General features: G+C 37.7%; 2 protein-coding genes across 5 annotated transcripts in view; both read right to left on the bottom strand.

The window, feature by feature from the left end:
* LOC139953301 (ras-GEF domain-containing family member 1B-like) overlaps positions 1 to 14,166 on the bottom strand; it is an 88,312-nt gene that overhangs the window by 60,158 nt on the left and 13,988 nt on the right. For 3 of the 4 annotated variants that reach the window (XM_071952785.1, XM_071952784.1, XM_071952788.1), the window contains 2 exons: positions 13,209 to 13,259; positions 1,085 to 1,141 (listed from right to left, as the gene is read on the bottom strand). In XM_071952785.1, the coding sequence (XP_071808886.1) occupies positions 1,085 to 1,141; positions 13,209 to 13,259 (108 nt within the window). Of the gene's footprint in view, positions 1 to 1,084; positions 1,142 to 1,695; positions 2,063 to 13,208; positions 13,260 to 14,166 lie in introns of those variants that run through there. The other variant, XM_071952786.1, reaches the window with a different exon arrangement.
* LOC139953029 (uncharacterized) lies at positions 4,480 to 6,060 on the bottom strand. The gene is made up of 2 exons (XM_071952418.1): positions 4,926 to 6,060; positions 4,480 to 4,581 (listed from the first exon to the last, which is right to left on the bottom strand). The coding sequence occupies exons 1-2, from the start codon at positions 5,820 to 5,822 to the stop codon at positions 4,480 to 4,482; spliced, it is 999 nt and encodes a 332-aa protein (XP_071808519.1). The 5' UTR covers positions 5,823 to 6,060.

Below are 14,166 nucleotides of genomic sequence, written 5' to 3' on the forward strand. Positions count from 1 at the left end.
CCCTTTCGGTAAACAGTATTGTCCAAGGCCCACACTTCGATTATCACAACTTCTATATCAAATAACAAACCTGTGAAAATTAAGGCTCAATCGGTCATCGGAGTGGGGAGAAAATAACGGGTAAACCCACCCTTGTATCCGCGCGTTTCCCCGTGTCATGACATGTGTTTAAAATAAATCCGTAATTCTCAATATCGAGAATTGATATTGTTTTATTGTTTTCTCAAAAAGTAAAGCATTTCATGGAATAATATTTCAAGAGAAGTCTTTCACCACTGCCTTCTGTAAACCCTGTAAGTTATTTGTAAATCTGTGAACTTTTATTTTTTTTCTGTACCGAAAGGGTCCAATGGCTTTAAGTGTTTTGTACAGAGCTGTATTTGTAGAGCTGACAAAATAGTCCCAGACATTGTTTATGTTTTCTGTGATCAATCATTACACTTTGAAAAGTTGGGCTTAGTTGGTTGGTTGTGTCAGAGAGAATAATGAAAAACCATGCACAATTTTCAGCATTTAACACATTGTTCTTAATTTTAGTTGAAACAGCCTAAATCTATTTTTATTTTATTAATTTTTTAATTTTTTTTTAGGGGGAGGGGGGTTCAGATTCAGTTTTCTCACATATGACTTCAACTCGGAGCGAACATATTTCACACACACAAAAGGTACGAATATCTTAACTTCACAATAAGTACGCTTTTCAGACTAAAATTAAACAATATTTGTCTATCCTTATCAATCCTGTATTTATATACCTTTAAAGATCAAAACTTAGGTAGGTCTTCATTGTTTGAGTTAAAATGAAGACAAGAGTTAAAAAAAGTTCATTATTCATATTAGTACACATACACCAGGCCTGGAAATACACAGAGGCCATCAGAGGCCATGGCTCTGTTGCCCCTGGTCTTCGCCTTGGTGCCCCTTCAAAACTTGTCATAGGCACGGAATTCCCTGAAACCGTAAGCACCGATTCTGTGCTTACAGTATATATATATACAAGTCGAGCCATTAAATTTCCAGGCCTACGGCACTATTCTGAGGCAATCTGAACAGAAAGAGGAAGTATACACAAAATGAAACTCACCCTTTTGTTGTCATCTTTAGGTACTTTCTCCTTAGTAAGTGTTCCAAAGATGCTTGGCTACAGACGAAAGAAGAAAAAACACAAACAAAATTGTTAGGTTAAGATTTACACAATGAATTTGAGGCTGTGCAAAGGACATCAGGCCCATGAACTTCGCTCTTCAAGGGGCACAGCAATTTTCCTCTGGTTTGCAAACTGGTACAGGAACCTTGCATAGGGCACCACAGCAAAAGCACAGGGCACCACGGCAATCGCTGTGGGTACCATGGGTTATTTTGAGGTCTGCCAGTCCAAGACTATGGACAAATAGTTAATGGTCTGCCGTGGTGACATAGTCGAGTTGTGGCGGTGCCTTGGCGAGATCACTGCTCTCCGCGAACTGCTTGTTGCCGACTTCTAATCCCGATTTAATGGGACCATAGAGCAGTAGTCTCGCGGGGCTAGCAGTCACGCGAGAATACTGCGGGAATCGCGGGGAGATTCGGAATATTGTCGGAACGCTATCACCACGACAGACATTTATTGTCTAGTCCAAGACCCACACCAATGATAGTAGTCAATATAAATTCATTTCACGACAACACCTCCATTGACCACTCTCTACACTCTACCTTCGGAATCTCTCCTATTCCAAAAAGTTCCGCCCGAATCAGAATCCTCTCCTGTGTGTCGACTCGACGACCAGTGGTTATTTTTCTAACGGGTCCATTTTTAGGCGCCAAGACAACATCATGAAGCAAGGAATATGCCATTTTTTCATTTTGGGTTTTGATTTGAAAACGCTATAATTCCTGTTAAGTGGAAGACTGACAAATGTATTGGTTCTTCTTCTTTTCTTTTTTGTCAAAGTGCTTCCTGATAATAGTGGTGACAGTGTATCCACATATTGATTAAAAGTTGACATCAAAAAGTTTATCAAGTTGCTTGGATCTCCTCATCCACAAGAATCACATCCACAAGCTAGTGAATCGGGCCGATATGCGTGATATGAGTGACAATACGCGCAAAAGTTAAGTTGATACCCCAAACAAAACATAAAATGAAAACAAATAAATTATTTTTTTTATTTTTTTAAATTCTTTAAAATTCCTTCACAAAAAAACATCAAAAGAAAACTCCACATATAATGCTCCAGGTTGGACAGTAAAGATTTTTAAGCCGAGATAAACACCAAGTAGAAAACATTCAAAGACATAATTTCAATTCAATGTGCTTAAGACCAAAAAATTGGGTCCAAAATACCCTCCAGTTTTGAAAAAACCTGGGGAGATTCCTGAAGCCCCCCCCCAAAAAAAAAAAATAAATAAATAAATAAATAAATAAAAAACACAAAATTGAAGTCCACATAAAACTCCTTGATAGGTTCTTAAACTCTATCTTATGACATTGAAAAGGTTTCCACTAATGATTAGTAGGTAATTTCCCTGATAATTAATTGTAGTAGGCTATAAATCCTTCATTTGTTGAGACACAACAAGAATACAATATCGATATCATTAAAAGTGTCAATCTACTTCTCGCGCAGCACCTGGACCGGAACTCTTAAAAGGAAATGAATACTGCAGGAAGGTGTCAAAGCAGACTATAAATCAAAATGTATATTATATAAACTGATGACCGAACCTAATCGAGACTCACTTCCTCTTTTAATGGTCTGCATCAGGGCTCCATTTCATGTAAGCACAAAAAACTTGCTAAGCACAGACAAGTACTGGGCCCAATTTCGAAGAGCTGCTTAAGCAAAAAAATTTGCTTAAGCAAAATAATCTTTGCTTTGTAAAATCAAATTAGCGGCTAAGACTCCACTCAATTGTTATGCTAAGTAAACAACAGCTAAATATTAGTCACAAGCAATGTACATGGCATGAAATTTTTGCCAGTAACATGTGTAAAAAAGGCAAGCTATTTTCGTGCTTAAGCAAATTTTTTGCTTAAAGGAACACGTTGCCTTGGATCGGACGAGTTGGTCAAAACAAAAGCGTTTGTAACCGTTTTTTATAAAATGCATATGGTTGGAAAGATGTTTTAAAAGTAGAATACAATGATCCACACAAGTTTGCCTCGAAGTTGCGTGGTTTTCCTTCTACTGTGCGAACTAACATGGTCGGCGATTTATGGGAGTCAAAATGTTGACACCCATGAATGGCCGACGTGTTAGTCGACGAGGTAAAAGGAAAACCACGCAATTTCGAGGCATGTTTGTGTGGATCATTGTATTCTACTTTTACAACATCTTTCTACCCATATGCATTTTATAAAAAACGGTTACAAACGCTTTTCAAAGACCAACTCGACCGATCCAAGGCAACGTGTTCCTTTAAGCAGCTCTATGAAATTGGGCCCTGCTCAGGGTACTTTTTGTAGGACACAAAACACAATGTCCACAGATTTACATTAAACTCACACAGTTTGAAGATAATGATGGTAGAAAGATTCCCTTAAAATATGACTTGCCGAGGTACTGTAGTTTTTTTGAACAATGAGTAAAACAAGTCAGGAAAATTATTTTGTAAAACGTATTTTCGTGACGTTGTTAAAATTACTCATTTCTCAAAAACTACAGCAACTCATCAAGTAATATTTTAAGGGAAGCCTTCTCGTATCATTATCTTCAAACTGTGTAAGTTTAATGTAAATCTGAGGACATTGTGTTTTGTGTTAGAAAAAGTACCCCCAACCTTTAACAGAAATAGGTTACCAGCTAAAGTTAAATCGTTGTTTTAACTGGTGCCACACTAAATTTTTGCTTAGCAAAGAAATTTGTCAAGCAGTATTTCCTCTGCTTAACAGCTTTATGAAATTGGCCCCTGGAGTATAAAGCAGAGAGGTTTCGCTTAATAGCAAAAAAACTTCTCAAGCAGCATTTTCTGCTTAACATTTTTATGAAATTGGCCCCTTGAGTAAGCGGAGAGGTTATTATTGGCAACCGACATTGGTCACTACGGCAACAAGCATTTTCAAGATGGGTCTAATTGATTATTGCTATTGCCATCCTTTGTATGTGTTACTACTGTGCAGTGCATGTATGAATAAAAAATTGACCTACTTGACACGGTCACGATACTGTTTGTGAATAGTAATCAAGCATGCTATTTGGGTCTTAGCAAACAAGTAGGAATATTTTATCGAGTACATGTACAAGGAATGGCCTATACACAACAGGGTTTTTAAAAAGTCCTTTCAGGCAATTCAATCACAATTTTTCTGATTTTTTTTCAAGAGTAAAGAAATAAGGGAATCAATGTGTGGTGAAGAGGTTTTCAATTAGTGGTTTTAACCAACGAGGCCTGGATCTTGATAATTTTACCGAGACGAAGTCGAAATAAATACTCTTACAAGTTCTATGGTTTTGAGTATCTTGTAACCCAAAAACAATTTATGCATACTATCCTTTTTCAGATTTCTGACGGTTGGTTGGTGTCCATTCGCGAATGGCTATGCCAAGAGATGCGGTTGGTGTCCGCTGTCACTTCGCTAAATTGGATGGATTCAACATTCTGGTGAACGGTGACACATTTTGCAATTTTCTCAATAAATACTTTATTAAGCTGAAACATTTACTGAATTTTCTGAATAATTAATTTTGCCTGTAAGGCATGCAGCATGATGTCAACAAGAAATGACCCTACCTTTAAAAAAAAAAAACTAAATTTTTGACAAGCATCTTCTCCACTTGTTTATATGACAATCTATCTGACCGAATCATCATCACAGCATGCACTCTTGTCACAGTTTGGCTGTTGCATGCACTGTTGATCGTTAGAATGAAGAAGAAAAAAAGCTAAATTTGAAAAATTAGACCAATGTATACATCAAGACAAAAAAACAACCACTTTTTCACCTCTCTGATTGACGCATCTTCTCCTTGAATACATTTGCCGGTGGAGCTCGTCGATAAGGAGGAAGATTCAATGAGCGGAGTCACATCTTTGCTTTGGAATTCCCTTCCTCCATGGGATTCCTCAGCAATTTCTTCAGCATCCACAGTCTTGTCAAGACCGCGTTGCGTCACCTTATCGCATTTGATATCATCATTGTTATTCAACCTCAACGCATCCACCTTCGTCTTCACCACCTGAACACAAGACTCCTCTATGCATATTTCCCATCCTTTGGATTTTGGAGACTTGACCTGCTGACCTTTGACCTTTGGATTTGGCGCAAAAGTAAAGGACAGTTCCAATTTATTGGAGTACATACATGCAGTAGAACGGTTGCTATAATCATCACACGCTGCTGGCAGAGGCAGTGGTCCAGGAGGCACTCGGTCTCTTACAATTCCCTCCCGATGCTTGATTTCATTCCGTGTTATTAACTCATAATTAGTGATTTGATGAGATACTGCATTCCTGCTTATGGAAGAAGTGCCGTTAAGGTCACAATGCCGAGAGGCGTGGTGCCCCTCTACTCTCCCCTCATCAGCACCTGCCTCCATCAGTTTATAATTACTCCCCGACGTCGTCGATGACGCTTGCTTCCTTTTGTCGCCGTGGGCAGTTTTTAAAAAGGCAGAATACCACAGATCAATCGGAGCGTGGCGATTGTCCCAGAGAAAGACGAAGAAGTAGAATACGACGATCCAGAGGAGGGCACATGTTAGCACGGACGCTCTCCACATACCATGCAAGATGGTTTCTAGCGATTTGAGTGTTGCTGGCGCTGCGGCTGGCGGCATCGACGAGGGAGAGGGTGGGCTCATTATGAGATGGTGATCAGCGAAGCTTGACTGCTGATGCATATAAGCCGTTCTCTCCCTCTCTCTCTCTCCGTCTCCTTCTCTCTCTTGAGATATAGGGCCTTGTGATGTCGCTGGCAAGTCTCCGAGGATCAATCAAAAATATAGTCTGAGATTACTCAGTCTTGGGATGCTTGTTGATGATGGATGAATAAAACAAGATTCAATCGAAATAAATGAGACATTTCAAAAGGAAAACTAATTATTCACATCTGCTAATCAATCCCACTAAATTTTTGCCTGTGGATACTGAAAACTATCGCATTAATCGTTATTAATTTGGTCCGAACAAGTAGCATGAATAAAGGAACACACTATATTCTCCAGCCTACACTAGCTATTTTCTTCAAAATGTTCATTGTTCAATAACTCCATCTGTGAAATTTGTCAAGTCCAGCTGTATCTGCACCACAGTCAGACTGAATCATGTTTTCAGATTACATTATCACGGTAAACCCAAACATCTAGTCTCTATCTAAGCTACGCTAGCCTTTTATCTACTTTCCAAGAAAGTTTACAAGCAAAAAAAATCCTACATTAAGCCCTATATACCCAAGCAGAAATATTGCCGAAACTACAGAGGTCACTTCTACCCAACCACAGGCACTTAGGTTTCACTTTCGAGATTTCAACAGCTGAATTCCAATTCCACAAAGGGGCTGATTGAAAAGACTTGAAGGCGAGCCAAATATTTCAGGTCAGAGTGGAGTTTGAGAAATCATAACAAACGATTCGGTTTGGAAGCACTTACATGGTTGTACAATGTACATGAACTGAACACAAAACTTATGTGTTTTGTTATGTTTGTAATGAGTGTCAGTTCCTAGTTTTCACAAAACAAAGTCTTCTGAGTTTGCTTACAACATATCAATCAATAATAGAGCACCTTTTCCATAAGTTGCAGAAGGCTAGAAGGTGTCAAACACAGATATTATAACAAATCTAAAACAAAGATGGACCAAAATAAAAAATCCCTGTTGAGGAAATAAGTGGGTCTTCAGCAGTTTCTTGAATGATTTTAAAAACTGAGTTTGCTTTTCTGCAAGTGAAATCAACAGCCTATAGTATGCACTTCTAAACCAACGCTAACTCTGACAATCACAAAACCTACATCATTCAATATCAAGCATGGAATAGGGAGGCCTTGGCCTCTGTTGCCCCTGGTTCTGGCCTTGGTGCCCCTCCAAAAGTTTCCCTTGGACTTTAAGATACTCCCAATGGAAGTGCCCGTTGCAAACAAAAAAGGCAGTCCCCTCTCAATAATGAAATTCTAGGCCAGCAATAGCAATCACAACCTACGTATGCACACTAAATCAAAAATAACTCTGACAACTAAAAAACTTAAAAACCTGGAAAATCACAGAAGCTGTTAAAGCATTGGCCTCTTTTGTCCCTGGTCATAGCCTTGGTGCCCCTTCAAAAGTGTCCCATAGACTTTCAGATTTTCCCAATGGAAGAGCTACTATTAAGATTACAAAATCAAATCACATAACAAATCAAAACCTCTACCAATCAATGATATAACTGATGCAACTACAAAACCCCGAAAGTAAATAAAGACGATACAATAAGAAATAATGTTGAATGATGTTGGCCTTTGCTAAACATTAAAACTTCTTGAACAGACCGGGGTATAGGTCAGCTGAAATCACTCCTAGTCAAAGGCTGACTAGAATATATCAACATTGGACAAAAGATTCCAGTTAAGTTTTCATTACAATATGTAGCAAATGCAGCAACCGCTAAACGGTACCCTGGATGCTCAAAGATGAGATTTCACTTCATCAAAAGTCGAGAGGTGTTGACTATGTTGATCAAAGATGTCCTTCCATTTCACACAGATTGTTTCAATCTGCTTTAATCCAATTCTAACATGGTCGTCAAGCTTGATCGGACAGTAAACACCTCCTACAATGCAGACCACAATCTACCAGTAAAATATCCTGCCTTTAAAAAAACTTGTCCTGGTCTGCAGAGTTTTAACAAAACTTGTCTTGGTCCACAGAGTTTAAACAAATTTATTTTTATCCTGGTCTGCACAGAGTTATTAAAAACTTGTCCTGGTCCGCGGAGTTTTAACAAAACTTGTCTTGGTCCACAGAGTTTAAACAAATTTATTTTTATCCTGGTCTGCACAGAGTTATTAAAAACTTGTCCTGGTCCGCAGAATTTTAACAAAACTTGTCTTGGTCCACAGAGTTTAAACAAATTTATTTTTATCCTGGTCTGCACAGAGTTATTAAAAACTTGTCCTGGTCCGCAGAGTTTTAAAAAAACTTGTCCTGATCTGCAGAGTTTTTAAAAAACTTGTCTTCGTCGGCAGAGTTAAAGAGCTTGTTCTGGCCCGCAGAATTTTAAAAAACTTGTCCCGGTTCGCAGAGATTTAAAAACTGTTCCAAGTCCGCAGATATTTGTCCTGGTCAAGAGAGTTTAAAAAAACTTGTCTTGGTCCGCAGAGTTTTAACAAACTTGTCCTCGTCCGCAGAATTCTACGTCTTATGTGGCGCCATTCCATCTAGATCTTGCTTCAACGATAGTGGAGGAAATAGAAAAGAATCTTAAGTTGTATCCTCGCCGAGATTAGATTCAATGAAGGAGCGAGCCCAAGATGCAGTTAGGAGAACACCAGGAGAAACCGGAAGAAGTTGGCTCCCCACCGAGCGATACTGATGCCTTGGTGTCTGGTATCACAAGATGCAAGTAGTCTTTCTTAAGATGATTCGACATACCTCAATCACAGCTCGGCCGAAAATAAATTATGCAAACATTTCCTCTCTCTCTCTACACAGAGTGAAGGCCTTCAATCCATTGCAGAATGATGATAATAATATTAACAATGCAGATACTCATTATTAAAGACAGTCTAGGTATGCGTATAGGCATCAATCACATGTGTGAATTTATTAGCCTGGTTTATTTACATAGTCAGGATGCTACTTGGTATGTGTATGAAATATTTTGCCACTCCAAATATTTCCCGACCAAACACCAACCTATTTCCATTTGAAAATCTTTTTACATTTAAACTATACGATAGCGCTTAGCAAATAAACAATAATCTATTAAAGGTAGGGACATAGATTGGTTTTTGTCAATGACTTATAGGCAAAGTTATCAAGAAAGATACAATAAAAGTCACATAAGAAAGTCGAATGAGAAAATAATTTTAGGAGTTGCAAACTAGAAAGTTTAATAAGAACACGGTGTCTACTTCCTGAGAAAACAGCAAAAAAAGTTACAATATTTTCACAACAATTGTAATTTGGGTGTAATCCCTGGCTACACTACAGTTAACGGTTGTATGGCTTCTGACGGGCACCCCCGAACAAAGATATTGACAAAATGGGGACACCACCAATATAGGGCTAAAAAGCTCAGTTGGTAGAGTGCTGGCACATTTTCCGGAGGTCGTTTGTTCGAATTCCACTCCAGTCAATTCTTTGTTCAACCCAAAATTATAAAAATTTACACAGTCAGTTTTCCCTTGTGGTTTATATTGATATGTAAAACCCACATCCAAACCATGTTACTTCAAAAGGAATCCCTTCTCCAAAAAGTTTGTACTATCAACAGCTGCATTGCTTCTCACCAAGTTTTTATGGTCATTCATTTTTCGAGTAGTTACAAATCTAGGACCCTGCCTTTAATTGGGCCACAAGTATCGTTGGAGCCCTATTTGTGTAGCCATTTATATTTATATCAAGTTATATCATTTGTATCAAGTTGCAAACTATATGAAACAGCCCAGGGCACCAGACTAAACATAAGCAAACGTGGACTTGACTGCAAACATCAAGCAGCAATTCAATCCTCAAGGAATTTAGAAAAGCTCTTCAAGCTGACCAACTTGTGATATTTTGAAGACGTCTTTAAATTATCTGGAGACACATTGGATGTCTTTTTATCATCTTGAAGAAAGGGGTTGGATACTATGGCAATAAAAACTAATCTTATAGTATTAAATAAACAGGATACATTTATAAAGTGCCTTAAACCAGAGGATGCAAAGCCCTGGGAAAAGAGAAGAAAATAAAGCTGGAAAGATTAGGGAATGGGCAGACTGAAACCCAGATTACATGTAACCAGAGAAAAACTGGTTCCTGAGGGCATTTTTCAAAACAGTGATACCAATTCCTTTTATGAGTACCTTACATGAGGAAGTTAAAAGGCAGTACTTTTCAGATACAACGTTTTTGCAGTAACTAATAACACTACGAAATAATATGAAGAAATTGATCTGAGAAAAACTTTCCTCATCGCAGCATGTAACGCCAGCTGGATCTTCAGCTCCGCACCTGTGTTGTAGTAATGTATCTCTCACTCTCTCACTAACAAAGTAGGCCAAGAATGCTGGCAGTCTCGGAAGATTCAACAACGTTTAAAACTACTCCTTAACAATTTCAATTTTTTAGATTTCAAATGAAACCTCAAACCGAAATCCTCAACCTTTCAACTTATTTTGACACCCTGTTTCAACAATTTTAGATTTCAAATGAAATCTCAACCTTTCATCTTTGACACCTCAGTTAGTTAGTCCGTCTTCCTCATTTTCATCCCAACCCTTTATCTTGTAACAATTTTAGATTACAAATGAAACCTAAAGCTTTCATCTTTGACACCTCAGTTAGTCTTTCTTCAACAATCTCATCCCAACCCTTTATCTTGTTAACAGTTTTAGATTTCAAATGAAATCTCAACCTTTCATCTTTGACACGCTCGTTAGTCTTTCTTCCACATGCTCATCCGAACCCGTTATCTTTATATCAGAACAGATGATAGAAAATCTACCCATGCAGCGCTCAAATGTTAATTATCCTTTCACATCGTTCCAGTTTAATGGCAAAGTCACACAGTTGACTATATCTACATTTATATAGGGTTAAAACAAATGACCGGTTCCAAAAACCAAAGCTATACAGTGCCGAATGTCAAACTAGAGCTATGCATCTGGGTAGTGCTGGGCGAATAGTGAAATTTTGTTATTCGGATACCGCTGGCCAACTATCCGAAATTAACCGGATATTCGAATAGTTTTTTTGCCGCTAGAGGGCGCTGTTCGTTTGTGAATGAGATCTTTTGGGCGGATTGATATTAGTTTTAGACAGTGTCACTCGGTTCATTCATAAAAATGACCGGATCTAATTTAAAGATGGCGATTTGCTTTTTCTTTTGATCGTGATTGACTCTACGTGAAGGAAAACTTTTGTAATCTTTGAACAAATTACGCCAGAAATGTCATTGTTTTAACTCTTCACAGAGGTGAGCATAGTTAAATACTTAATATATGCTGTTTTATGCTGTCTTAATAGAAGTTTCATAAGGATTCAGACAAAACATTCATATCAGTTGTCGCCCGACGTCCATGGATATTCGGATATTAAAGAATATCCGGTTACTCGGTTGTAATTACAGAATTATCCGGTTTGTAAATAGGTATTCGCGCCCTATGCGGATATCCGGTTAAGAAAAAAAAGGCATTCGCGGTTACGGATAGGAAAACCTATTCGCCATTAACCGGAAATTCGAATAATTCGCCCAGGCCTACATCTGGGTATATCACGCCTGATACTTCACGGAGGCAACGAAGGCGATTGCCTCCATGCCCCCGGGTCATTGCCTTGGTGCTCTTGAAATGCTATACAGTAGAAATTTACAATTTCTTCATAGGGTGCCCTTTACCAAGGAGAACATGCCTTGGTGCCCTTGCCCTTTCAAAAACAAAGCATACAGGCCTGGTATATATTGTATAATCAATTCCGATATAATGATGAAGGGTTGGGTTGAGAATTTGGGAGAAAGACACAATACAACTAAACTGAGTGGACCACAAAACTGAATGTTATTCTTAATCCCTCTCTTTAAAGACACTGGACACTATTGGTTATTGTCAAAGACCGGTCTTCTCACTTGGTGTATCGCAACATTTATGCATAAAATAACAAACCTGTGAAAATTTGAGCTCGATTGGTCGTCAAAGTTGCGAGATACTAATGAAAGAAAAAAAAAACCTTGTCACACAAAGTTGTGTACGTTAAGATGTTGATTTCGAGACCTCAAATTCTAAATCTGAGGTCTCGAAATCAAGTTCGAGGAAAATTACTTCTTTCTCGAAAACTTTGTCACTTCAGAGGGAGCCATTTCTCTCAATGTTTTATACTAGCAACCTCTCCCCATTACAAGTAAGGTTTTATGCTGATAGTTACTTTGAGTAATTACCAATAGTGACCACTGCCTTTAAATGTGTTATTGCAACAAGTATTTCATCGTCGTCAATGATATGAGGTAAACATTTTAATCATAACTGTTGCTCACACCTTCTTGTGTTTCTTAGAGGACAATCTAAGCAAAAATGTCTTACATCCAAAATTCCTCAACCTTACTAGCATGAATTGGAATGCACCATCTCAGATGGTATTTGCTTACAAGATAGAAGATAAAAACAATGACATCACTTGTAGGTCAGTCACATTTCTTGAATCTAATAAATCATTTTGGAAGTTGAGCTGGGAAAAAATGTGAAGCACTTCATGGTCATGTATCCAATTATGGATCTGTATAATTCAACCATGGAACATGATTGATCACAGCAGTAGAGCAATGATATTTTACACATTTTTTTTTTGTAAAAGAAGGCAAAGTGTTGTTTATGTGACTGTTCTATTGTTCTTTTCCATAAACAATCAAACTAACCTGAGAAAAATTCATTCAAAAAGGTGGGTGCATTCAAAATTTTGAGGATATCACTAAAAATTATGGAGCGGTAATGGCCACACAGGAAGAATAAACCACAATTGGAAAACACAACCTGAGAAATATTTCATAACATGTGTAACGGACTGAAATATTTTTAAATCTTCTGTCTTAAAGGGAAGGTACACGTTTGGTAATTACTCAAAACAAACGTTAACTTAAAAACCAACGAGCATTGGAGAGCTGTTGATAATATAAAACATTGTGGGAAACGACTCCCTCTGAAGTAACATAGATTTTGAGAAAGAGGTAATCTCTCACTAAAATCATAAAAGACTTCTAGCTAGAAGTCTTTTATTCTTATCTGAAAGCACACAAATTCGTCCAACGAGGGTGTTTTTTCTTTCATCATTTTCTCGCAACTTCAATGACCAATTGAGCCCAAATTTTCACAGGCTTGTTATTTTATGGTTATGATGGGATACACCAAGTGAGAAGACTGGTCTTTGACAATTACCAAACGTGTACCCTCCCTTTAATCACATTTTTTGAAGGGAATCATTTCTAAAAATGTTATACCAACGGCTACAGTGCTTTATACAAAGTAAAGTTTTTGTGGTCATTGATTTTTGGCCAAAGTAATTACCAAAAGGATACCAAAGGGATACCAAAATGATCAGAATAATGGAAATAACTTACCCTAACTTTGTGTGTCTGCTTAATCCCAAGATGTGGTAGGCTTCTTTGGGACTACAAAAAGAGGGGGGAAAAGTAGAGCTTAAATTCTTGCAACATTATTATATAATTTAGTAAAAACTTTGTGATTTTGATTGGGGAAAAAGAATCTTCCTGCACCTGTATAGTCATGGCCTATATTTCCCCAAATTTCAATTTTTAAAAACATTTTGAAGATGATAATTGGGGAAAATAAATAAATATTCAGTTTAATTATAGAGTAAGGTTTAATATGCCCAACAGTTCTGGCAGGAATATAAATTTGGATGTCAAGAGAGGGCAGCACAACAATATAAGATCAAAGGTTTAAGTCAGCCCTCTATAGTTCATAATAAGACAGGACTACATCCCTTCAATCAGGGTTAACATTAAACTTGAAAGACAGCTCATAAACCATTATGGAAACAGATTCTACCTTAAAAATTATTTTACATGTTTTCATGTCCCACTGATGAACATACAGCAGGACTTTTTTAATTTGATTTTTGTTCCCAACCCAAGATATCAACAAGGTTTTAAAGACACTGGACAATATTGGTAATTGTCAAAGACTAGTCTTCACACTTGGTGTATCTCAACATCATATGCATAAAATAACAAACCTGTGAAAGTTTGAGCTCAATAGGTCGTCGAAGTTGCGAGATAATAATTAAAGAAAAAAACACCCTTGTCACACAAAGTTGTGTGCGTTCAGATGCTTGATTCCGAGACCTGAAATTCTAAATCTGAGGTCTCAAAATCAAATTCGTGGAAAATTACTTCTTTCTCGAAAAGAGGGAGCTGTTTCTCACGTTTTATACTATCATCCTCTCCCCATTACTCGTAATCAAGAAAGGTTTTCTGACAATAATTATTTTGAGTTATTACCAATAGTGTCCACTGCCTTTAAAAGGCAAAGATTACTTTTTTGGAACCGTTTAGT

Source organism: Asterias amurensis, chromosome 21 (assembly GCF_032118995.1).
Source record: "Asterias amurensis chromosome 21, ASM3211899v1".
NCBI lineage: Eukaryota > Metazoa > Echinodermata > Asteroidea > Forcipulatida > Asteriidae > Asterias > Asterias amurensis.